Source organism: Cetorhinus maximus, chromosome 4, assembly GCF_964194155.1.
Source record: "Cetorhinus maximus chromosome 4, sCetMax3.hap1.1, whole genome shotgun sequence".
Lineage (NCBI taxonomy): Eukaryota > Metazoa > Chordata > Chondrichthyes > Lamniformes > Cetorhinidae > Cetorhinus > Cetorhinus maximus.
In genome coordinates this window covers 134,983,455-135,008,486 of record NC_135882.1, presented here as the reverse complement: position 1 = coordinate 135,008,486, position 25,032 = coordinate 134,983,455, and the positions used below count along the sequence as shown (strand labels likewise).

The 25,032-nt window shown below is 43.3% G+C and overlaps 1 protein-coding gene across 1 annotated transcript in view; it reads right to left on the bottom strand.

The window, feature by feature from the left end:
* The window catches only part of LOC144679922 (unconventional myosin-Id-like), a 171,322-nt gene that overhangs the window by 59,726 nt on the left and 86,564 nt on the right, over positions 1-25,032 (bottom strand). The window contains exons 14-15 of the mRNA XM_078540891.1: positions 15,604-15,736; positions 9,539-9,705 (exon numbers count right to left, since the gene is read on the bottom strand). Of these exons, the coding sequence (XP_078397017.1) occupies positions 9,539-9,705; positions 15,604-15,736 (300 nt within the window). The remainder of the gene's footprint in view (positions 1-9,538; positions 9,706-15,603; positions 15,737-25,032) is intronic.

Sequence of the window (25,032 nt, the reverse complement as noted above, 5' to 3'; positions counted from 1 at the left end):
GCAGGGATTAAGCTGGTGCCTTTAATCCCAATACCAGGGTCATGATTGATTGTGTTTGACCCCTCCCTAAGACTAAAAGTGGAAATCAGTATTTACTGACAATAATGGATGAATCTACCAGGTTTCCTGAAGTGATATCTTTAAGAAATATTACAACTAGCAAGGTTGTGGAGGAATTAATTAATTTTTTTACAGGGTATGGTTTATCTAAAGAAATACAATCAGATCAAGGATGAAATTTCATGTTGTAGCTATTTAAGGAAGTAACAAACAGTTTTGGAATTAAATAATATAAATCAACAGCTTATCATCCGGAATCACAATGGCAAAGCAAAAGTTGGCATCAAACTTTAGATGAGAGAATACTGTCAGGATTATGCACAGGATTGGGATACAGGAATTCCATTTTTGGTATTTGCTATTAGAGACACTCCTAATGCATTGACTGGTTTTAGCCTTTTTGAACTAGTTTATGGTCATCAGGTAAGGGGACCACTGAAATTGATTCATGAGAAATTGGTGGGTCAAAATTCAGAAACCAATCTGCTGGATTATGTATCAAATTTCATGGAAAGATTGAATAGAACATGTGAGTTGGTTAGGGAACATTTAAAGACATCACAGCAAGTGATGAAAGTGAAAGTAGATAAGAAAGCTAAAACTCGCAGTTTTGTTTCTGGAGAGAAAGTTTTGTTACCAGTACTAGGTGATTCATTAAATGCAAGATTTAGTGGGCCTTACAGAATTGAAAAGAAATTGAGTGAAGTATATTATTTAATAAATAATCCAGATAGAAGAAATAAGCAGAGGGTGTGTCATGTAAATATGCTTAAAAGTATTTTGACAGGGAAGATGAACAAAAAGAGATATTAGTGATGGTGGATGATGAGAAAGAAGTAGAAGCGCATGACTCTGGAATTTTCCTCTAATCAAATTGGATAGTGAGGGGGCACTAGAAAGTTTAAATTAAATATTGAGTTACCTTCAAAACAAATGTCAAAGTGATTTGGAAAAGCTATTGCAATCACACAAACCTATTTGTGGAAATAAGTTGTGAAACGCACATTTAGCTATACATGATGTATGTATAGAAATATCATCTTCAATAAGGCAACAATCGTATAGATTCAATCCGGAAAAGTTATCAAAAGTACAAAAAGAAATTGATTTCATGCTTCAAAATGATGTAATTGAGTCTAGTTGCAGTAACTGGAGTTCGCCTCTTATACTGGTACCAAAAGTGAATGGAACACAAAGACTGTGTGCGGACTAACGAAAGGTGAATGTGGTAACAAAAGCACATTCTATCCCATACCACAATTGGAAGATTACATTGAGAAAGTGGAACAATCGAAATTTATCACAAAGATTGACTGGTAAAAGGATATTGGCAAGTACCGTTGTCGCAGAGAGCAAAGAAGATATCAGCTTTTGTGACCCCAAGTGGATTATATCAGTTTGAAGTCATGTAATTTGGTATGAAGAATCACCTGCGACATTTCAAAGACTGACAAACAAAGTAATTGCAGGTCTAAGCAATTGTGCTGTTTATATTGATGATCTAATTGTTTTTAGTCAGACATGGGAGGAGCATTTACAGCATCTGGAAGAATTATTTATTCAACTACAAGAAGCTAATTTGGTGATAAACGTGGCTAAAAGTGAATTTGCAAAAACGCAAGTTACGTATATAGGCCATGGTAAGGTAGCTCCGAGAGATGTGAAAGTCAAGGCTATTGTGGATTTCCCAGTGTCTACAACAAAACAAGAAGTTTTGAGATTTCTGGGTATGGGTGGGTTTTACGGGAAATTTGAATCAAATTTTAACCAAGTGGTTGCTTTGCTGACTGAACCATTAAAAAGGAACAAGAAGTTTCAATGGACATTGCAGTGTCAGAAGTCATTCGATAGTTTGAAAACCGTATTAACCATGACACCAGTTTTGGCAATACCCAATTATGCCAAGCAATTCAAGTTGGCTGTTGATGTAAACGATATAGGCATTGGGGCTGTACCATTACAAGAAGATGACACTGGAATTGAAAAACTGACAAGGTATTTATCACGGAAGTTGAATGTACAACAGAGGAGATATTCAATGATCAAAAAAGAGACTTTGGGTTTGGTGTTAGCATTGCAGCAATTCATCAGAAACACTTATTTATACAGGCCATAATCCTTTGAAGTTTTTGGAAAAAATTCAAGAAAAAAGTACAAGGCTTTTCAGATGGAGTCTATTATTACAACGATTTAACCTACAGATTAAACATTTTGCTGGAAGAAAAACTTTGTTTGCAGATGTGTTATCAAGAATTTGAAGCTTAAAGGACAATTGGACATTTTTAAAACCTAGGCACTGAACTGGAGTGATTTATGTTGATACCAAGAGCTTGTGTATATATACATATATGTTAATGCATGCATTTGATAATGTAATAGTGTAATAAGGATAGGAGATAGTGTGAGATGGGTTATTAAAATAAAGCCATTTTTTAGAATTATGATTAATTTTTCGATAGGGAGGGGGATGTCATGAAGCTATTAATGTATATTATTGGAAATTATTTTTCTTTTAAAATAGAGGTTTAGTCTGTGGTTTTATCTTAATTGGATTAAAGCCAGTTAGTCTGGGTGCTTTGATGTAAACCAGTTTTGAGATGTAAGAGAGATAGTGCATTTGAATTTTGTTGAATAGTGCATCCAAGAAGGGGAGTGAAACCTGGCACCTAGCTAGCAGAGACCAAGCAATGTTTATATTACTAATAAAATTGCTACTATGAAAGGGGCTTTATTGTTAGGAGAGGTGGAGTTCAAAGACGCTGGTGAAAGGGACCTCATTTTGAATTTGTAAGGTGAAAATGCTTTGTCTGGTGTCTGCTTAAAGTCTATGGGTAGCTGTTGCCTTAGTGGAGATTAGTTTGGGAATTTGTTAAAAGTTATGATAGTAGTAATTTGTAGCCATGTATATATATTTAACTTGTGTAAGTTAAGAAATGTCTCATGTAGTTTGATATAAAAACCTCTTGAGAACTGGTGGTCTGATTCCTGAATTTAGAGCTGCATCTCAAACATACCACTTGAAAATATAGGTTATGCCTACATTTAGAGTTTCCCTCTGGGATTTTTAAATGACTCAGCTTTACCAACTGTCATGTCATAACAGCTATCTGGTCTTTGAGAAAGCATTTAATAAGATTCCACGCAAAATTATATTAGCATAAATGACAGCACCTAGAACTGGAGTTTACCTCATAATATGGGCTGACGAGGTAGCAAGGAATAGAGAAAAATGGTTTGTTCTCTGATTGATAGCTTGTGATGAGTAGATTTGTATTGGAGAATCCATTTTTCATCATATATATTTCAAGGGCTTGGAAGAAGAAGCAGAGGGTTATATACTCAAATTTGCAGATGACACTAAATTAGAAGGCACAGCAAGTTCAGTAGATGGGAGAACATGCGCAAAGAGACATGCACAGATGAAGTGAATGGCCAGAACTGTAGATGGAGCTCAATGTGGAGAAATGTGAGGTCCTGAGAAAGACAGATTGGATAGGGTAATAAAAACAGAAAATGCTGGAAATACTCAGCAGTTCTGGCAGCATTTGTGGAGAGAGAAACAGAGTTAACATTTCAGGTCAAGAACCTTTCTTCAGAACTAAAGGAAGATAGAGATGTCTTCTTCTTAGGCAGTCCCTTGGGATCAAGGATGAATTGCTTCCATTCTAGTTCGATGGGCTCTGAAATGGCTGATAAGTCCAATCCATGATCTGCAGACTCTGCCACAGGGCAGGTGGTGCTTGAAGGGTATGGTAGATGTGTTCTTTGGAGGTTTGTGCACGCTCCCTCTAATGCCTCGACATCACCTCTGCATGTTCCCACGAAGCCTCTTAATGCATTCAGTGCCTTCCCGAATGAGCTTTCTCCATTTTGGTTGGTCACAAGCCAGAGTCTCCCATGAGTCGGTGGCTATATTGCACCTCTTCAGAGATGTTTTGAGTACATCCCTAAAGTGTTTCCGCTGTCCTCCTGGGAGTGTCCTGCCGTGACTGAGTTCTGAGTGGAACTGTTGCTTCGGGAGTCTGGTGTCAGGCATACGAACGACATTTTCCACCCAGTAGAGCTGGCTTTGAGTGATTAGTGCTTCGATGTTGGGCATGTTGGCTTGGGAGAGACCGCTGCTGTTGGACTGCCTTTATTACCTGCGGATTTGGAGGATCTTGCAAAGGCACCACTGGTAATACTTCTCTAGTGTTTTGAGGCACCTGCTGTAGGATGTCCAAGTCTTCAGAGTATATAGGAGCATGGGGATCACTGTTATCTGATAAACCACTTTAGTCTCAGGTTTGAGATTGTGGTCCTCAAATACTCCTTTTCTCAGTTGGCCGAAGGCTGAGTTGGCTGACTGGAGACGTTGAATTTTGACGTCTATGTCTGCCTTTGTTGAGAGGAGGCTCCCAGGATATGGAAAATGGTCCACGTTTTCCAGGATCTTGCTGTTGACCTTAATTGAATGCCTTTGCTGTTGAGAGTCAAAGGCTTTTGTGAGGTCAACAAAGTCCATGTGCAGCAGTTGGTGCTGTTCCTTGCACTTTTCTTGAATTTGCCATGCAGTGAAGATTGTGTCTGAGGTGTCTCTTGTTGGATGAAAACCACACTGCGACTCTGGAAAGGGTTCCTTGGCCACTGGAAGGAGACAATCAATGAGGATCCTTGCAATGAGCTCCTCTGTAGCTGACAGCAGAGAGGCTCCTAGGTAGTTACCATGATTTGACTTGTCTCCTTTCTTGAATATAGTCACGATCACATCATCCATGAGATACCCCGGCATGTGCTCTTCTTCCCAGATGAGGGGATGAGATTGTGCAGCTGTGCCAGGAGTGGAACTCTGTCACATTTTAGAATTTCAATAAGGATTGCACCTGCTCCAGGGCTTTGCTGTTGAATCACTTTTTCAATTTCGCTCCGGACCGGGGTGGCACTAAGACCAAACCGGTCGCGATATTTTATTTATTCTCTCAGGGGAGGTGGGCGTCACTCTCTGGGCCAGCAACTTTTGCCCATCCCTAATTGCCCTTGAGAAGGTGATGGTGAGTCACATTCTTGAACCCCTGCAGTCCATGTGGTGTAGGTGCACACACAGTGTTGTACATCAGACAAGGATAACTGATAACTGAAGGAAGCTAGAAATGTAGTAGACCTTGAGCAAATGAACGAGGTGGGAGCAGGGAGGAAGAACATCTACAAGATGGACCGCAGCAACTCACCAAAGCTCCTTCGACAGCACCTTCTAAACCTGCAATTTCTACCACCTAGAATTAGGACAAGGGCAGCAGAAGCATGGGAACACCACCACCTGCAAGTTCCCCTCCAAGCCATCCTGACTTGGAAATATATCGCCGTTTCTTCACTGCCGCTGGATCAAAATCCTTGAACTCCCTCCCTAACAGCGCTTTGACTGTACCTACACCACATGGACTGCAGCGATTCAAGAAGACAGCTCACCACCACCTTCTCAAGGGCAATTTGTGATGGGCAGTAAATGCTGGCCTTGCCACCAACACCAGCAAAAAAATAAGGCAGATTAAAAAAAAGGGAAGGTCCGGAAGGGGGGGAGAGATTAATTGACAGAAGGTAACATGGTATAAAAAGCAAGGGGAGTGATAATGGTTGTCATAAAGAAACAAATGACCTGCCCAGAGTGGGTGTGAATGGCAGAATAATGAACAGTTCTAACCAAAAGCAAAAACATGAAAAATAGGAGTAAGACTGGCACATGAAAAAAAATGGAAACCAAATGAGGAACAGAGTTTACATTCTGAAATTGTTGAACTTAGTGTTGAGTTTGGAAGGCTGTAAAGTGCCTAATCAAAAATAAGGCGCTGTTCCTCGAGCTTGCGTTGAGCTTCATTGGAACAGTGTAGCAGACTAAGGATGGAAATATCAGCAGACAGGTGAAGCCATGCTTGCTGATTGAGCGGTGGTGTTTCATAGAAACATTGAAAATAGGAGCAGGAGTAGGTCAATCAGCCCTTCGAGCCTGCTCCACCGTTCAATATGATCATGGCTGATCCTCTATCTCAACATCATACTCCTGCACTCTCCCCATACCCCTTGATGCCTTTAGAGTCCAGAAATGTACCTATTTCCTTCTTAAATATATTCAGTGACTTGGCCTCCACAGCCCTCTGTGGTAAAGAATTCCACAGGTTCACCACCCTCTGAGTGAAGAAGTTTCTCCTCATCTCAGTCCTAAATGGCTTACCCCATATCCTGAGACCGAGACCCCTTGTTCTAGAACCTCCACCCCCCAACCCGAGCCAGAGGAAACATTATCTCTGCATCCAGTCTGTCCATCCCTCTCAGACTTTAATGTGTTTCAATGAGAACTCCTCTCATTCTTCTAAATTCCAGCGAATATAGGCCTAGTCAGCCCAACCTCTCCTCATATGATAATCCTGCCATCCCAGGAATCTGTCTGGTGAACATCTGCTGCACTCTCTCAATGGCAAGTATATCCTTTCTTAGGTAAGGAGACCAAAACTGCACACAATACTCAGATGTGGTCTCACCAAGGCCCTTTACAGCTGCAGTAAGACATCTTTGCTCCTGTACTCAACCCTCTCACAATGAAAGCCAACACACCATTTGCCTTCTTAACTGCTTGCATGCTTGCTTTCAGTGACTGGTGTACAAGGACACCCAGGTCCCTTTATACATCAACATTTTCCAATCTATCATCATTTAAATAATACTCTGCCATTCTGTTTTCCCTACAAAAGTGAATAACTTCACACTTATCCATGTTAAACTGAATCTGCCATGTAGTTTCCCCCTCACTCAACCTGTCTAAATCACCTTGAAGTCTCTTAATACCCTCCTCATCGCTTACATTCCCACCATATTACATTTGGTTTCCTCATCTAAATCATTGATATATATTGTGAATAGCTGGGGCCCAAGCACTGATCCCTGCGGTGCCCCACTAGTCACCACTTGCCACTCTGAAAAAGACCCATTTATTCCTACTCTCTGTTTCCTTTCTGCTAACCAATGCTCAATCCATGCCACTATATTACCCCCAACCTCATGTGCTTTAATTTTGCACACAAACTTCTAATGTCTCATGGCCTGGGGCCGATCGCAGGCAACGGGCAATTTCCCCACCGCTCCCGGGCCCACCCACCGCGTCCGCCCAACGACCTCAAAATTCAGCCCATGATTTCCCTTTCATGTTCTGTGAAGTGGTCACACAATCTGCATTTGGTCTCCCCAGAGTAGAAGTGAGTGCATTGTGAGCAGTGAATATGGTGTATTAAATTGAAAGAAGTACACACAAACCACTGCTTCACCTGGAAGGAGGGTTCGGGGGCCTGGATGGTGAGGAGAAAGGATGTAAAAATGCAGGTGTTACATCTGCATGGGAAGGTGCCGTGGGAAAGGAATGAGATGTAGGGGTGGTTGAAGAGTGGACTAGCGTATCGCAAAGGTAATGGGCCCTTTGGAATACTGACAGGGAAGGGGAGGGGAAGATGTGTTTGGTGGTGGCATCATGCTGGAGGTGGCAGGAATGGCAGAGGATGATCCATTGGATGTGGAGGCTGATGGGGTAAAAGGTGAAGACAAGTGGATCATTCGATCATATGAAATAGGAGCAGAAGTAGGCCATTCGGCCCCTCGAGCCTGCTCCGCCACTCAATAAGATCATGGCTGATCTGTTTGTATTTCCAATTCTACATTCCCATCTACTCCTAATAACTTTTGATTCCTTCGCCTAACAGAATCTATCTACTTCTGCCTTAAAAATATTCAATGACTCTGCCTTCACTGCTTTCTGAGGCAGAGTTCCAAAGTTGCACAACTCTCTGAGAGAAAAAAATCCTCCCTATTGCAGTTGTGGAAAGATTGGGAAGGGGTGAGAGCAGAAGTGTAGGAGAGGATTAGACATGGTTGAGGGCCTTGTCAACCACAATGGGGGAATCTCCAGTTGAGGAAAAAGGAAGACATCAGACTCACTGTTGTGGAAGGTTGTATCACTGGACCAAATTCAATGGAGACAGAGAAACTAGGAGAATGGAATGGAGTCCTTACAGGAAGCAGGGTGGGATGATTGCGACTAACTGAACAAGAAGAAAGAAGCAGCTTTGAGAAGCTCCACAATTGTAGGTTCCAGCTTCACCAGTACCTCTCCATGCTTAGGAACATAGGAAGATTAAGACCAGGCGCAGGCCATTCAACCCCTTCAGCCTGCTCCACCATTCAATTATTTGAGCTAATTTGATGTGTACCTCAACTTCATGTACCTATCTTTGCTCCATATCCCTTCATACCCTTACAAACAAAAATATATTTTTCAGTCTTGAGGAAGCTGTAATTGACCGTGCCTCCAGAGCCTGTCGGAGGAGTGCCAGGCTTTTACGACCTTTGTGTGAAAAAATATTTCCTGATTTCATTCCTGGATGACCTGGCTCTAGCTTTAAGATTATGTCCTCTTGTTCTTGTTTCCCAGCAAATGAAATAGTTTCTTCCTAGAGGTCCCAATATCTCAGCTCTGCCAACCTATACCTAGGCTCTGTGTACAGGCAGGACATCAAGTGTGTCCTCCATATTGACAAATAGAAACCCTACAAATGGAGATACATTCCTCAATTGTTTGATTTAGACATGGTATAATCAGCCTCAACAAATAACTAAATATATTAGTTTGGAAAAGATTACCGAATGAGGGTGGAACAAGACAATGGAGAGATTTGGAAGATGAGGACTTTAAGGTTAAACATGTTGGAGGGAAGGAAGTATGAAGAGGTGATTGGGTACAAAGATATGATGGTTATAAGGAAAAAACATTGCAGAAGATGCTTGTATACAAAGCGAGGTCTGTTTAACTGAATGGGATTGAAATTAGAGAACTCTGTCTTACTGATATGCACTGCGCAGATGAGATGATCTCAGTTAACTGCATATGAATTGTATTTACTGTTTTGTAGGTGGTGGGCATTAACTGGGGTTCACTTGTGCTCCTATAAATAGGAACAGACTGAAACTGTGATGGCTAGATTAGGAGAGGCATGAATAAAGTGAATCGCTGCAAATGAAAGCTTATAAAATGGTGTAAAGATTGGCTCCAGTTCTATCCTTCACTGCCTGGCTATCAGGAATAAAACAACCTCTGCACTGATCAGGTAGGACCAAGATACGACTGAAATTGGGCTTGTGCCTCATTTAAATTAAACCAGCAAGCTGCAAAATTACCTACATTACAACAGTCATGTCATGAAAGGCACTATTTTAATGTAAGCTCTTTATTTCTTTTTCAAGGCTATCAAAAGGACATAATCCCACTGGGTGTATTGACCTTTACCTATAGATTCCTATAGAGTTCCTTCAGCTAGCATAACAACCTAAAGATAGATTTACCACTCTACTAAGGAATACAACTAAAACAGAAACTATAGATTCAGTCTCTTCCTTTTAAATGGATACCCAGCATTCCACAGCTATGCATGTAAAGATCATGACATACCAGAATTAGATTTACCTCAGCAGGAAACGCTCATATGGCTGCCGGTAAGCAAATCCGGCTCGCCGCACGCGCACATTTTCCAACAGTCCCAAATATTCCACCTGGTGTCTGCAGCGTTCATAGTCAAAGATTACAGGAGATTTCTGGTCATTGGGCTTGATGCATCGCACGTAGTAGGGTTCCTGAAACAAGAGGGTGTACCAGACTATTAGAATATATGAATATTGCAATGATTGCTGCTTATATGTATTGCCAACTTAAACAGGAGAGCAGACCTAATTCAAGTTCAACATTGCAATGGTCCAAATACCTTCCCAATCACTCCCTTAGTATAGAATATCATTAGATCAAGCCATTTTCATTGTAGAAAATTTGAATAGACCAAATCCTTTCCTATTCACTCCCATTATATAGGATCCATTGGATAAAACTCCTTCCTATTCACTTGAATCGCCTAGAGTCCCAATATGTTAAGGGCATTCCTTGTCACTCACATCCTAATAGATCAAATTCCATTCTGCTCACTCCATTGTATGCAATCCAAATGGGTCAAAATAGTTCCTACTCACCCCCACTAATCACCAGTAGATCAAATTGCTTTCCATTGAGTGCATAATACAGAATCCTAGTTGAGCACAACAAAATATCCTTCAACCTGCAGACCAGGTAACATAGGGAGACAACAAGCAGCCAAAAATGTAAGGCTTTTTTGTTTCATTTAGTAAGTAGTAATAAGTCCAAAAGCTGAGAAGCCTGAGAAGCTTACATGTTTATATTTCTGCACCTCATTTCCTGTACAATGGTGCACACCAAACCTTTCCTTTTAAAATAAATTTTGCCAGTCTTTGTTGTCCCCTCATATGAAATTAGAACATAAGCATGGAAGAAGGGAAGACCATTTGGTCCATCAGTCAACTAGGCAAATCTAGACTATTCTGCACTGTACCCTGCACATTTTATCTGCTCCCAAAGACACTGACCAGGGGGGGTGACACGCCGCAGAGGAGCCGTAAAATCCTGGCCACTGTATAATTTACCATATCATGGATCCTACCCTATCCAATTAATCTTCTCCCACTGACTATGTACACTATGGGCTGAAAATTCCCCCCGTCGGGGAGGTTGTGTGGGGGGCTGGTGGGAGCGAGCGCAAACCCGATCAGTGACCCCAGTCGGGACGGCGGCGCCATTTTACATGGGCAGGCCAATTAAGGCCCACCCATCATGACCTTCGCTTGGAAGCACTGAGTGCTTCCTGTGCAGGCGGAAGCGGGGAGTGGGGATTCCCTGAGTTGGGGCTTGCGAAAAGGTGCAGCAATCTCCCTGAGGCACAGAGGTGCTTCAGGGAGATCAGTTTAAGGTTTTAAAATTAAATAAAGGAAAAAGAAAACTTTTAAAACATGTGCCGTCATGTGACAGTGCCACATGAGCTGGGACATGTCAATGAAATTTTTAATTAATTTTTATCGAAATTTAAAACACTTCATGAAACCTCATCCCGCCCGTGGATGATGTTTCATGAAAAATGTGAAGGCCGCCTGGGCTCTTCACCTGCCCCGCCAACCTTAAGGTTGGACGGGCAGCTCATTTAACTGTTTTAATTAGTTTTTAACAGGCCTTAATAGGCCTTTGACAGTTCGTAGATGAAAATCTAAATGACGCGTGGTGACATCGGGACGCCCGCCCAAAGTCACCGCGCATCATTTTACGCGTCGGCAAGTGGGCCGCATCCCCGCTCGCCGACTGGAAAATTCTTCCCTATAGCTTTCGGCATGACATTCCCATGCACCAACACCAGTCAAGGCCATTCCAACGTGCTCAGCTTAGGCTCAGGGATATGTCTCATGTGGCAGCATCACAAGAAAAGGATTACTGTCCTGGATTCTACTCAGGTGGGAACAGGCTGATTAATTATGATGGCAGGGAAACATGACAACTGTCCCAGGAAGACCATGAAAGAGCATATAGTGGAATCATTTGTCTCATACTACCTTGGAAAAACAGGATGACTGTCAAAGGGATAGGGATAGCAGGCTAAAGCCTGAATCAGTAGCTCCAGAGCCAAATTGAGGCTGTTTTTGTTAGAACAGAGGAAATTATGAGGTGATTTGAGCAAAGTGTTTAAAATTATGAAAGGGTAGAACATGGTAGATAGAAACAGATTGTTTCTTGGGATTATAGAGTCTAGAACAAGGCAATTTTAAATATATGATTGAATGTAAGAGATTTAGGACAGAACTGGATATGTGAATAGGCTGTATGTCAGTTAGACATGTGTGTGTGTGCGTGTGTGTGTGTGCTTGTGTGTGTGTGCGTGTGTGTGTATGAACGAATGAGGCATGTGAGTGAGTCAAGTGATTGAGATATATGAATGAGTTGTGAGTAGAATGTGTATGGGCTGTGTGTGTAAAGGAATGAATTGTATATGAATGAGGCATATGAAGAAACTGTGTGTGTATATGAATGAGTTGTGTGTGTGCGTACGTGTCTGAATGAGTCATCTATCTGTGTTCAGGCTGTGTGTGTAAGTAAACAATCTGTGTGTGAATGAGACATGTGATGAGTCGTGTGTGTATGTGAATGAGTTTTGTGTGTCTGAATGAGTTGTGTACTTATGTGAATGAGTTGTGTGCGTGAGATGTGTACAGACTGTGTGAGTGAGATATGTGTATGAGTAGTTTCTGTATGCGAATTGGGTGTGTGTATGAGAGCGAGTTGTGTACCTGTGTGAATGAGATGTATGCACAGTATGTATACAAATTGTATATGGGGACAGAATCTTCTGGGCCCACCAGCAGTGGGAAGTTTGGCGGGCAGGGGAACTTAATTTGGCGTGAGACCAAAAATCAGTTTCCCGATGTCAGGATGAACTTTAGCAATTATGTTCTCGGGACTTTAAAGTCGGGTTAAAGGTGGGCCGAGCTTCCCAATGAACAGTGTCGCGAAGCCCTTTGGCATGCATTAGCAAGTCATGTATGCTCATTAAAAGGTCACCTCGGTTAAATTCCGCCATGGAATTAAGTTCCCAGCTAACGAGAAATTAGAACATTCCCGACTGCACATAAGTGGCGTACACCTGGTGAGGTAGACTTCTTCCATGATTAATGGTGAGTTGCCGCTGCATTATCCGCTTTGGGAGCGTCTATAAATGCCAGCCTATGCTTGAGATCAGGTGGTGGTAGTGCAATTTGCATGGAGGAAGGAAGGAAGGATGGAGTAGTGGCCAGGCAAAGGTGGAAGGGATAGTGCAGGCAGTCTGGGTGCCCTTTAATTATGGCGCCCAGACCTTCAACCTCTTCCTGCCTGCCCCTGCCACAAGAATAGGTGAGCTCCTTGTGGTTGCATATGTAATTAACTAAACACACATGGTCAGCCATCCCACACCCCAGTTGAAATCACTCTCACTTTCACACCCGCCACCAAACCTAGGCTCCGGAATGGAAGTTCCCAGCCTGTGTGTGAATCAGTTGTGTGCACAGTAAATGTATGAGTTGTGTATGTGTGTGAATGAGTTGTGCATGTGTGTTGTGCATGGGCTGTGTATATGTGAATGATTTGAGAGAGAGTAGGCCTGAGGGAAACAGCGCCAGAGGTACTGGCACAGGTAAAACTGGTGCCAACGATTCACGGAGATTGATCAGTCAGAGTCAGTGTAAACTGAACATGGATCACTGGGAAAGAAATCAAAATCACTGCCACATAAGGGAGGGGATTGTAGATAACAGGAAATTGTTAGTTTGTTGTTAGTTTTATGAAATTGTGCATTTTTTACTTGATAGTTTCTATTGTGCTTGAGATTGATAGATATAACTTCCAGTGCCTTTAGTTAATTTTTTTTTACTTTAGTATCTCAGTCTTTCTGAAGTCACTTTCTAAGAAAGATATGCAGAGCCTGGAAATAGAGGAACACATACCTAAGGAAGTTTATGGGCCGAGTGGCAGATCGGAGGGAGAGTTATCAGTAGACAAGTTCCTAAGAGTAATAAAGTCCAGAGTAGGTGAGCACAAGTGTCAGTGAGAAGGATATAAAAACACCTAAAGTGATTATCGGCACAAGGATAGGAGCGATTGGTGAGTGTGTTTTTTTTTGTCCAGGTTAGGAACAAATCTTAATTTCTGGTAAGTTTAGATAGCGGTGTGATAAATAAGAGCCTGGGCAGGGCACTTCAGTCCCATGAAATGCACTTCCTGTTCCATGTGGGAACTCCAGGATCTTTCTTGCATCCTGGACAAACACATGTGCAGGAAGAGTCATCAGCTGGAGGAGCCTGAGCTCTAACTTTCAGACCTTGAGCAGCAGTTGGAGGCCAGACGGATAGCAGGTTTCAGGAGGTGACCACTCCTGCATCTAAAGAATGAGCAGGCAGAGAGGGAATGGGTGACTGTCAGACAGACAAAGGGCACCAGGCAGGTAGCGAAGGAGTCTCCTATGTGCATATTTCTCTCTAACTGATATTCAATTCTGAATACTGGTGTGGGTGATGGTTCCTCTGGGGAATGCAGCCAGAGTCAAGTTCATGGTGTCATGTGTCACTCAGCTGTGCACGGTGGGGGCTGGGGAGTGGGGGTTGGGGGTGGTGGTTGCTGCAGGAGGAAGGATGAATTTTGGAAAAGCAATAGTGACAGAAGGCTCAATAGCTAGGGGAAGGACAAGAATTTCTGCAGTTGAAGATGTGACTCCAGAATGGGATGTTGCTGGGCTCAAGAATGTCTGAGCCACTGAGTGGCTGCAGAATATTCCATTGAGAGAGGGGGAACACTGGTGTTGTTGCCAATGACAAAGGTAGAAAGAGGGATGAGCTACCTCAGGCAGATTTTAGGGAACTAGGGAAGAAATTAATATGAAGAATCGCAAAAGTAGTAATCTCTGAATTACTCCTGGTGCCACGTGTTAGTTAGTGCAAAAATAGGAGGCTAGTGCAGATAAATGTGTGGCTGAAGAGATGGTGAAGGAGGGAGGGCATTCTGGGGAAGGTGGGAGCTTTACAAGGCAGATGAGTTACACCTGAACAGGTTGTTTTCAGGGGAGGTTTGCTAGTGCTGTGGGAAAGTGTTTAAACTAACTTGGCAGGAGAATGGGGACCAGACTGTGGGTTCAGAATGGAAAGTAGGGTACGGCTGGATAGCTCCTTTTGGCCGACACTGCGACAATGGGCTGAATGGCCACCTTCTGTATTGCAACTTTCTATGATTCTACCATCCTGTGATTGTGAGTGCATGGGAGACGTGAATGAGTTGTGTGTGAGATTAGAGAATGAGTTGGTGAGTGCAATGTATGTATGGATTACACATATGTGTGAATGAGCTGTGAGTCCCTGATGTGAGTTTGGGCTGTGCATGCATACAAGCGAGTTGTGTGTGGGTGGGTGGTGATGACTGCCAATGTCCTGTCCCTGGCCAAGCACTCCTTGGGTCAGCAAAGGGCAGTTCAAGCTGTGCCCTAACCTGGATCTGCAGCATAGGGGTGGTGATGGGTTACAGTTCCCTCAGGAAATCCGAGTTCCTGTGGCAACATGCACTTTTACAGTCAGCCGCACTGTTCAGAGCTCAATTCCTTCATTGTTCACCTACTTCAAATATTTTCTCACCCATTCCCTATGCTGCAGGAGGTCTTGTAGGGCAGTGGATAGTGTCCCTGCCTCTGAGCCAGAAGCTCTGGGTTCGAGTCCCGCCCCAGGACTTGAAGGCCAAGAAAGGTGCATTTGTAACACAACCAAACAGGTTGTATATCAACTTCTAAACCCTTTCAACACATGCAAATGGCAGTTAAGAGTGGGAGAGATTCCTGATCAGCCATGTGATGGAAAGAACATTGGAGCCTCTACCATCACTATCCGTATTTACTTCCAGAACATTGCGGTGGGCTGTGTGATTCAGATAGAGGCAGGTTCAATTGAAGCATTCAAGGGATTATTGTGGATTATTATCTGAAAAGGAAGAATGTGCAGGGCTACAGGAGAAGGCAGGGGAATGGCACTAGATGCATTGCTCATTTGGAGAGATGGCGCATGTATGACAGACAAAATGGCCTCCTTCTACACTGTTAACAATTCTGTGATCCTGTGGTAGTCTCTCTTTACCTTGCATTCCAGGTTAATAACAAGTGCAATCATGGAACTCCTGAAGAGGGCTGCAGCGGTCAGAGGTCGCTTTGTGACCTCCGTGATACTCAGCTTCCCTTCCGGCCACATGTCTTTCAACACAGGGTTAGAACTAGAAACAGAAAAAAAAAACACATTTCAGTCAGTAATGCTGGAGGTTTTTCGTTAATTAAGGCTGGCTGTATAAGTACGAGGAGGTGGGGTGTCATGCTTTTATAATGATATAAAGACACCAATCACTCACGGCCCCCATGCTGCGGGTTCATTGATTGAGTCTAGGCACTTGAGACCATTTATACATGGACAGAAAACTTGAAGACACATAAGAGCTGCACAGCTGTTTGTGTGTGTGTGCTCTGCTGAAAGCAAAAGTGAAGCTAAAACTGGATCGCAAGACACACTTTCTTTCTAGTGATGTCACACTCATATTTATTAAAGGCATATTACAACATGGGCTTTCTCTCTTTCTCATCCAAGTGTTGCTGAAGGTTGCTGTATGTTTGCAGAATGCTGGTTAGGGATACTGCATTTGTGAGCCTCTTAGACCCTTGTTCTGTTTGCAATAGATTGCTTACTGTTTCAGGTTGTGGCATTTTCTGGTATGGCATCTAGAACCGGTACAGCACAGATTAGATACGGTGTAAAGTTTCCTCTATGCTGACCATTAAACTACTAAACCCAGGATCAATGCAGCATACTTAGATAAAGAATACATCTCCTATCACTCTTCCAACCCCACTAATATCAATTAAGATGCAGGTAAGACCCCCTACATGTATCAGTAACATTTCCATTCTATATGCTGCAAATGTTTTTACCTCAATGAATGGAGGTGACAGTTCTGATGTTGAAGTCTGATTGAAATTTGATTGCATATGTTCAGCGCTATGGGTGCCATTTTGATCCTGAAAAAGCGTCCATGCAACTTATACACAATTCTGGTTCGGGCCATGTTGAATGCCAATTTTAGTGTAGGTCTTTAGTGCGGGTGCTAGGGGGGCGGGGGTGCACAGGAATTATTCAGGTTCAGCAGATCATGACGTCAGTCAGCTTGTAAAACTGTATTTGCCATTTTCCACCTGATCACTTATCCTGATCACTCACCCAAGCTCTTCGGAAAGCAATTCTCCTACTTCAATCTAAATGAGGAACCATATGTGTGACATCTACATTTCAATAAGAAGGAACTTACTGAAATCTACCACTTGGAACCGTAACTGCAACCTCAGGGCACGTTTCCACTCCCGCAATGTCCAGCTGATGTGTGACCACACTCAGTGCATCATGCTTGTCCACGTCCATTGTCCTGGCAGCAGTCATGATCCGTTTATTCTGTGCCAGGGTCACCATGAGGAACCAGAGGGTGGCTACTGGGCAATGAGAGCTGTCTGCTGATCACCCGGTTCATGACTATAGTGCACTACCTATGCACACATGAGCAACAATTCATATAACAAGAGCCATGTTGCCAGTCAAAATGTCATTGAGCAGATCACTGCAATGCTGAAGCAATCTGTCTGGAGCACTTGCAGTCCTCTCTTGAGAAACCTAACAATTCTTCGTGGTCTGCTGCATCCTGCACAATCTTGCCATCATGGGGGCACAGCCTTTACCACTAGAGAGGCTTCAATCAGCTGAGGAAGAGTTGGTGGTAATGGAGGAGGAAGAGGAGGGGGAAGGGAGGATGCAACCAATATATCCCCTTTCTGGCTAGACTGTCCATGATTGACTCTGACTGTGGTATCAATGAAAGCAACTCCAATTTGCCATTCACCAACAGTCCCACACCTTATTTTCCTTCTGTTACTGACCATCACAGTGTACTCTTGGCCACAGTGCTGAAATAAAAACCACTACAAAACAAACATTCCAAACAAACTTTATAAATTAACCATCCGATAGTTCATAGAAAAGTCAACCAATCACCTATGTACATTCTCTTAGTAACTGTCTTCCATGTGCCTTTGCCTGTCCTAGTGCTTCTAGTGCTACCCCAGGGGCTGAAGCATGGCTGGTGTACAGCTGCTGTCTTTGACTCGGGGTGACTACAGTTGTCTTTGTAAGATGTCCCCGGGCAAGTCTGGGCCTAGAAGACCTGGCCTTGGAATGCACCATCTTGGTATGGATGGCAGCAGCCTGGTCTAGCTGGCTGATAGGCAACAGCAAGGGCACTGGAGGAGTGGCAGTGGTAGGAGAATGAACGCTGTCGTCCTAGAGAGCTGAGCCACTGTTACTCCTCCAGGGTGGCACCTGGGCAATCCTATCAATGTGTTGGAGGACACCCAGTGAGACCCTGCAAGCCCCTTTGAACATTGGGACCTGTAGCCATGACGACAGCTGGCTGAGCTTGTGCGCACCAAGCTGAGCTTGCGTGATTTTAGTCTGAGCTTCCACTGCAGCACCAAGGTGTTGGATGTCTTCTGCTTGTGTTGCAATGAAAGCTGAGACATCAGCCATCAGACGCTGCATCTTAATTGCATCCAGAAGTGTGGTAATGGAGTTGGCTGCCACTTCCACACTGGAAAGGATGTGCTCCGAGCTCTGCAAAAAGACAAGTGCAAAGTTGTGCCAGACTCCTCCGCTGTCTTTGACATTACACACGGACTTGCTGTTACGCCAGTCAATGTACCACACATTTCTGCTTACATACCATCAGCATTTTTTGTACAAAGCCTCCCAGTGAGTTCTTATCTGAATCCTCTGCAGCAGAACTTGTGTGCAACAACTCCTTCTGTCCAGCTGACACCCATGCTTTCCTTCCCCTCTGCCCCGGCAGTAGGCACACCACATGCTCATCTAGCCTCGAAACTTTCCTCTAAAGTACAGTGTCAGTATCTGAACTGGTGGCTGTGAGAGTCAGAATGAGTGATGGCGTTTCTTCATTAGCCTCTTCTGCCCCTGCCACTTCTTGTTCCTGCACCCCTGCCTGGCCAGCTGGCAGTTGTTCTATCTGAAAGGAGAAAGGCACAAGAGCGGGGTTATAGTGAGTTGCGGGGTGGGAAGGAGGAAGGAAAGAGCTGTATGCTTATGCCATTCACAGCTTGTAAATCAGAAGGTGTTTTGAGATGCGGGGCAACAGGGATGTGAGATGGACGATTAGTTCTGCAGATACCATCATCCTCAACGGTTTCAGCCCTGCCACTGGTCACGGCCTCAGTCACGGTTGCTTCAATCATGGTCAGCACCACCTCTTCTTTCAGTGAGAACATGCAGCCTGTTACCGCTGATTAGGTGCTGCTTCCTCCGGTTGTGCAGCATCTGGAGTGATACGCCTGACATGGTTGAATAGCTGGCAATGTGTGAGGTGTTGGTGTGAAACTTTCAGTGATGCTAAGTGTGTGAGGGTGAGATGGAGTTATGATTGTGAAGTATGAGTGGTTGGTAGAGATTCTTGTTAAGGAATGAAGGTGGGATGGTGAACTGAGCATTGTGTGGGCTAGCGGTTCAGTTGTAAGGATATGACATTTGCACTCGTGTCAGGTTATTGCACTTCTTTTGGCACTGCATCCAGGTGTTCGGGGCTACACCCCTAGCATTGGCTGTCTTTGTGGTCTCTGTCTGGAAGGACTCTTGGTCCCCTGTGAGCTGAGGACCTCTCTCCTCTTGTTAACCTCCTGAACTAAGGCTTCTAGCACCTGGTCGGAGAACATTAGAACATGGTTGCACCATTATTCAGTGCTCTTCCTGCTCAGACACTCAATTCCCAAATCTCCTGCAGCCAAAATGCACCTTCCCTTTAGGAGGCACAGGCTGGTTTTAAGTAGTGCTAGCTTGGCACAACCCCAGCTGAGGCATGCAGCCACTCAACAACACATTTAGCACTGGCTGTCTGCTGCAATCATGGTAATGTACAGGCAGCGCCATGTTTGCATGCTGCCTGCATTGGGGAGGAAGAGGCATAGGTTAACTGCCTATCTCGATGTGCGTGCCCATTTTGTCCCCTAAGAATTTGCAGGAATAGTTCATAGTCTCAGTGCCCTCTGTTGGATGTTGTGTGTATAACAGTTTGAGTAAAAAGGTCTCAGCTGAAATCTATTTTACTAACACTTATGTTTGATTTTTGTCACGTAACTATATAATCGTGTGTGGATGGAGAAGGCTACTGCTAACCTGTTCTTCCCACCTCCCATAACAGTAACTTCTTTAACTGAATGAAATTTCTAAAATTAGGTTCTTTTGAGATCTCAAAATCTATTGGAATAAAATTTTAAGTGTTACATCATTCAGGATAGAGGTAGTGGGTTTATATTGTTGTCAAGGTGGATTGGAGATGGAACAGAGTCTTTATGTAAGACAGAATGCAAAGAAATGCCTTAATCAATTCAGACCCCAGCTTTGATCATGGGCTGAGCATTTTTTTTTCATGGGATGTGGGCTTCAGTGGCTAGGTTAACATTTATTGCCCATCCCTAGTTGCCCTTCAGAAGGTGGTGGTGTGCTGCCTTCTTGAACCGCTGCAGTCCATGTGGTGTAGGTACACCCACAGAGCTGTTAGGGAGGGAGTTCCAGGATTTTGACCCAGCGACAGTGAAGGAACGGCGATATATTTCCAAGTCAGGATGGTGAGTGACTTGGAGGGGAACTTCTAGGCGGTGGTGTTCCCATCTATCTGCTGCCCTTGTCCATCTAGATGGTAGTGGTCATGGGTTTGGAAGGTGCTGTCGAAGGAGCCTTGGTGAATTCCTTTTCCACCTTTCTCAAATCTGAAATAGTTTCTGCCTCAATAACTAATCCTGGAAGTGAATTCCACAGCCTCACAACTCTTTGTGAGAAAGTTTATCGATCCAAATCCTCATATCCATGCCTCCTCATTCTTGTGCCTTCAACTACTGAAACCAATTTGCTCCCATCTATTCAGTATCATCCTTCCATAATTTCTTTCATATCGACCCATAATCTGCATTGTTCAAATGAAAAATGTGCTGATTTTTAAAATCTTTCTTTGTATTTTATTTCCTCATAGCAGTCAATGTTCACTTTGAACTCTCAATATCCTTCCTATAGTGTGGAGTCCAATAGTGCACATAATGCTGTAACTGAGGTCTTACTAAGGCTTCATAGACGTTCATCATTACCATGTGGCTTTTATATTTTATAGCCCTTGTGATAAAATCTAGAATTTTATTCATACTTTTTACAACCTTGTCAACCTGAGCTGCCTCTAATGTCTTGTGAACGTGTGCCCCTAAATCCATCTGCTCTCCACAGCTTCAAGCCTCTATACATTCAGGGTGTAATTGCTGCCTTGTTTTTAACACAAACATATGAATTAGGAGCAGGAGTAGGCCACTCTGTCCCTTGAGCCTGCTCCACCATTCAATAAGATCATGGCCAATCTGATTGTAACTCCCCGATAACCTTTCACCCCTCTTGTTTATCATGAATCTACCTAGCTCTGCCTTAAAAATATTCAAAGATTTTGCTTCCACCGCCTTTTGAGGAAGAGAGTTCCAAAGACTCACAACCCTCTGAGTGAAAAAAATTCTCCTCATTGCTGTCTTAATTGGGTGACTCCTTATTTTTAAAAAGTGACCCCTAGTTCTCGATTCTCCCACAAGAGGAAACATCCTCTCCACATCCACCCTGTCAAGACCCCTCAGGATCTTATATGTTTCAATCAAGTCACCTCTTACTCTTCTAAACTCCAGCGGATACAAGCCTAGTTTGTCCAACCTTTACTTATAAGACAACCCAACCATTCCAGGTATTAGTCTAGTAAACCTTCTCTAAGCAGCTTCCAATGCATTTACATCACTCCTTGAATAAGGAGACCAAAACTGTACATAGTACTTCAGATGTGGTCTCACCAATGCCCTGTATAACTGAAGCATAAACTCTCTGCTTTTGTATTCAATTCCCCTCACAATAAAAGATAACATTCTATTAGCCTTCCTGATTATTTACTGTACCTGCATGCTAACTTTTTGCGATTCATACACTAGGACACCCAGATTCCTCTGCATCTCAGAGCTGTGCATTCTTTTACCATTTAGATAGTATGCTTCTTTTTTATTCTTCCTGACAAAATGGACAATTTCTCATTTTTCCACATTATACTCCATTTCCCAGGTCTTTGCCCACTTTAGACAAAATGGACAATTTCTCATTTTTCCACATTATACTCCATTTCCCAGGTCTTTGCCCACTTTAACCTATCTACTTCCCTTTGCAGCTTCCTCATGTCCTCTTCAAAACTTATTTTCCTACCTATCTTTTTGTCATCAACAAATTTAGCAACCATACCTTTGGCTCCTTGTCCAAGTCATTTATATAAATTGTAATAAGTTGAGGCCCTAGCACTGATCTCTTGGCACACTACTTGTTACATTTTGCGAACCAGAAAATTATTCATTTATGCCTACTCTCTTTTTCCTGTTAGCTAGCCAATCTTCTACCTATGCCAGTAAATAACCTCCTACACCATGAGCATTTTCTGCAATAAACTTTGATGCTGCACCTTATCAAATACCCTCTGGAAATCTAAGTACAGTATATCCATCGGTTACCCTTTATTCACAGCACATGTTACTCCTTCAAAGGATTTGAATAAATTGATTAAACATGATTTTCCTCACACAAAACTATGTTGACTCTGCCTGATTACCTTGAATTTATCTAAGTGCCCTGATGTTACAGACTTTAATAATAGCTTCTAACATTTTCTCTATGCCAAATGTTAAGCTAACTGGCTTGTAGTTTCCTGCTTTCTGTTGCCCTCCCTTTTTGAATAAAGGAGGTATATTTGCTATTTTCCAATCTAATGGAACTTCCCCGAATCTAGGGAATTTTAGAAAATTAAATCAATGCATCAACTATCTCATGAGCCATTTCTTTTAAGACCCTAGGATGAAGTCCATCAGCACCCGGGGACTTGTAAGCCTACAGCTCCAACAATTCGTTCAGTATCACGTCCCTGGTTATTCTTTGAGTTCCTCCCTTCCTTTCATTTCCTGATTTTAGTGACAATGTATCACTTCACACTTACTGACATTGAGGCCCAGATGTTCGTCCTTGGGTCGGGTTTGCCGAGTCAGGAGATTCCCCGGCTAGGCACACCTGACCTTTAAAAGTCTCCAGCCGCAGGTCTGTTTTACGGTTGAAGGGGGCGGGCTGAAATAGAAGTTAGGGCAGGTGACCCAAAACGAAGGTGGAGACTACAGGTGCGGAGGTGGGCTGGGGTAAAGCCTGCCTCCATGCTCCAGCGCTGTGTTTAAATAAATAAAACAAATAATGAAACAAAAAACGTTCCTCCGGCCCTCACCCCTCCATACATTCCCTATTCCTCATCCATGCCAACCTATGCACCCCACACACCACATGACCCCTTGTACCCCTATGTCAATGTAGTGCCATTATACCCACCCCATTGCCCTATTCTAACTTAGTGCCAACTCATGCCAACCCATGTCTCCCCACCCACCATCCTTTGCCATCCTAGGGCAGTTCCTCAACATGTTTGACAATTCCTGGACAAGTTTGACAGCTGGACAGGTCTTTGGCAGCTGGACTGCTTTTTAATAGCTTCTTGTCAGCTGGACAGCTGCATGACAACTGGACAGCTTTTTAACAGTTCCTTGACAGTTGGATAGTTCCTTGATAGCTAGACAGTTCCTTGACAGCTGGACAGCTCTTTGACAGCTTGACAATTCCAATGAGTTTGTGCATAAAAATTGCATAATCATGTTCACTTTTTGCAATCCTAAAGGGTGCCCTACCTCTATCAAATGTGCCCTGGGACCCCATCCAAAGGGGTACCTTACCACTTCAAAGGAGTACCCTGGCTATCCAAATGAATTCATTAAGTTCAGACCTCCTCTTATCTGTTCTAATCTCCAGATTCCACTCTCCTGTTCTTCCAAGATGTGAATTACACATGCGCAAACCCTGCCCGACTCCAGTCCCACCTATGAAGATGGGAAATGCCAAGTTCGGGTGGGGAACTTAGAATTTTCAGCCACCTCTGGTGTGGCAAAAATCTGGGCTTAAATTTCATTTGCCACCTTGTCAATATATCTTTGAATTTCCTTTGGTTTTTAAACAATTGACTATACTTTCTATTTTAGGTATATCTGCAATTTTCACATTACTTCCATTAGGACGGCATACAAAATCATTGATGTGCACAGTAGGTCCCAGAACAGAATTTGAATTCAGCTCTAACAGCACCATGTATGCCCAAATAAATGGTGTTGCCATCGGACCCCTCTAGGCCCAGCTCTCACAAACATCTTTGTTGGGTTCCATGAGAAATGTGTCTTCGATGAACTGACACCTAACCTCCTACCCTTTGCATATTTCCAATATGTGGATGATACATTTGCTATATTTAAGTCCACAGCTGCATGCAATATTTTCCTTGCATGTCTTAATGGGCTCCATCCTACACTCAAATTCACCTTTGAAATGGAGCAGTCAAATAAACTCCCTTTCCATGCTGGTTGAGAAATCTGCCAAGAGTTCTCTACGACAGTCTACCGCAAGCCTACCTTCACTGGTCACGACATGCGTTAGGATTCTTACAGTTTCATGCGCTATAATATTGGCCTTATTGGCAACCTCATAAATAGGGCCCAAGCTATTTGCTCACCATGCAAACTTGATGCTGAAATAGGGCGCATCAAAGGCATCCTGTGGGATAATGGCTATGCTGATCAGGTCATTTCATGCTGTAAATCGTACAAACCCATGAACAGGCCTAAGGCCTTCACTTTTGGCCCCAGAAAGTGCCTAGTCTACCTCAGGTTACCGTGGAAGGGCAAGGTATCTCAAGAATTTGAACAACAGGTGAAGCTAGCTGTTTCACGCTGCCACTGTGCAGTAGCAACACGAATGGCATTCGCCACTAACAGGATGCTGCTCTCAGGCCAAAAAGACATTCTGCCTATCACACAAATGAGTAATGTGGTGTATGAATTTCAGGGCCAGTGTAATGCTAGGTATGTAGGCCATATGTCCCAAAGACTGGCAGATCGTATCAAACAGCATGTCCCAGCCACTGTTCGCAATGGGCAAGGTATAGACCGTACCTAACCAGCCTGTGCTTGCAAAACTCAAAGCACAGTGTCCAAACATTAGATGTGATTCCACAATTGGACAACGTTTGCTAAATAATCCTCAACGTGCTAAAAATTACACTGACAACCAATTTAAGATTGTCAGCCGGGCTCGCAATGTGGTGCATTTGCGTGTACTGGAAACTACAATTATTAATACACAGGGCCCTGTTCTTTGCAGACAGAAAGAACATGTACATACATTACACCTGTTTCAGCTAAACAAAATAAGTGACAGCCATTCACTGGTTCATTCCTCAGGGCAATGCCTTGACCAATCAGAGTCAAACTACCTGGTTTAAATTTCAAACAATACTTGGCAGGTAACTGTCAGTCACAATTAACTGGTGCCATC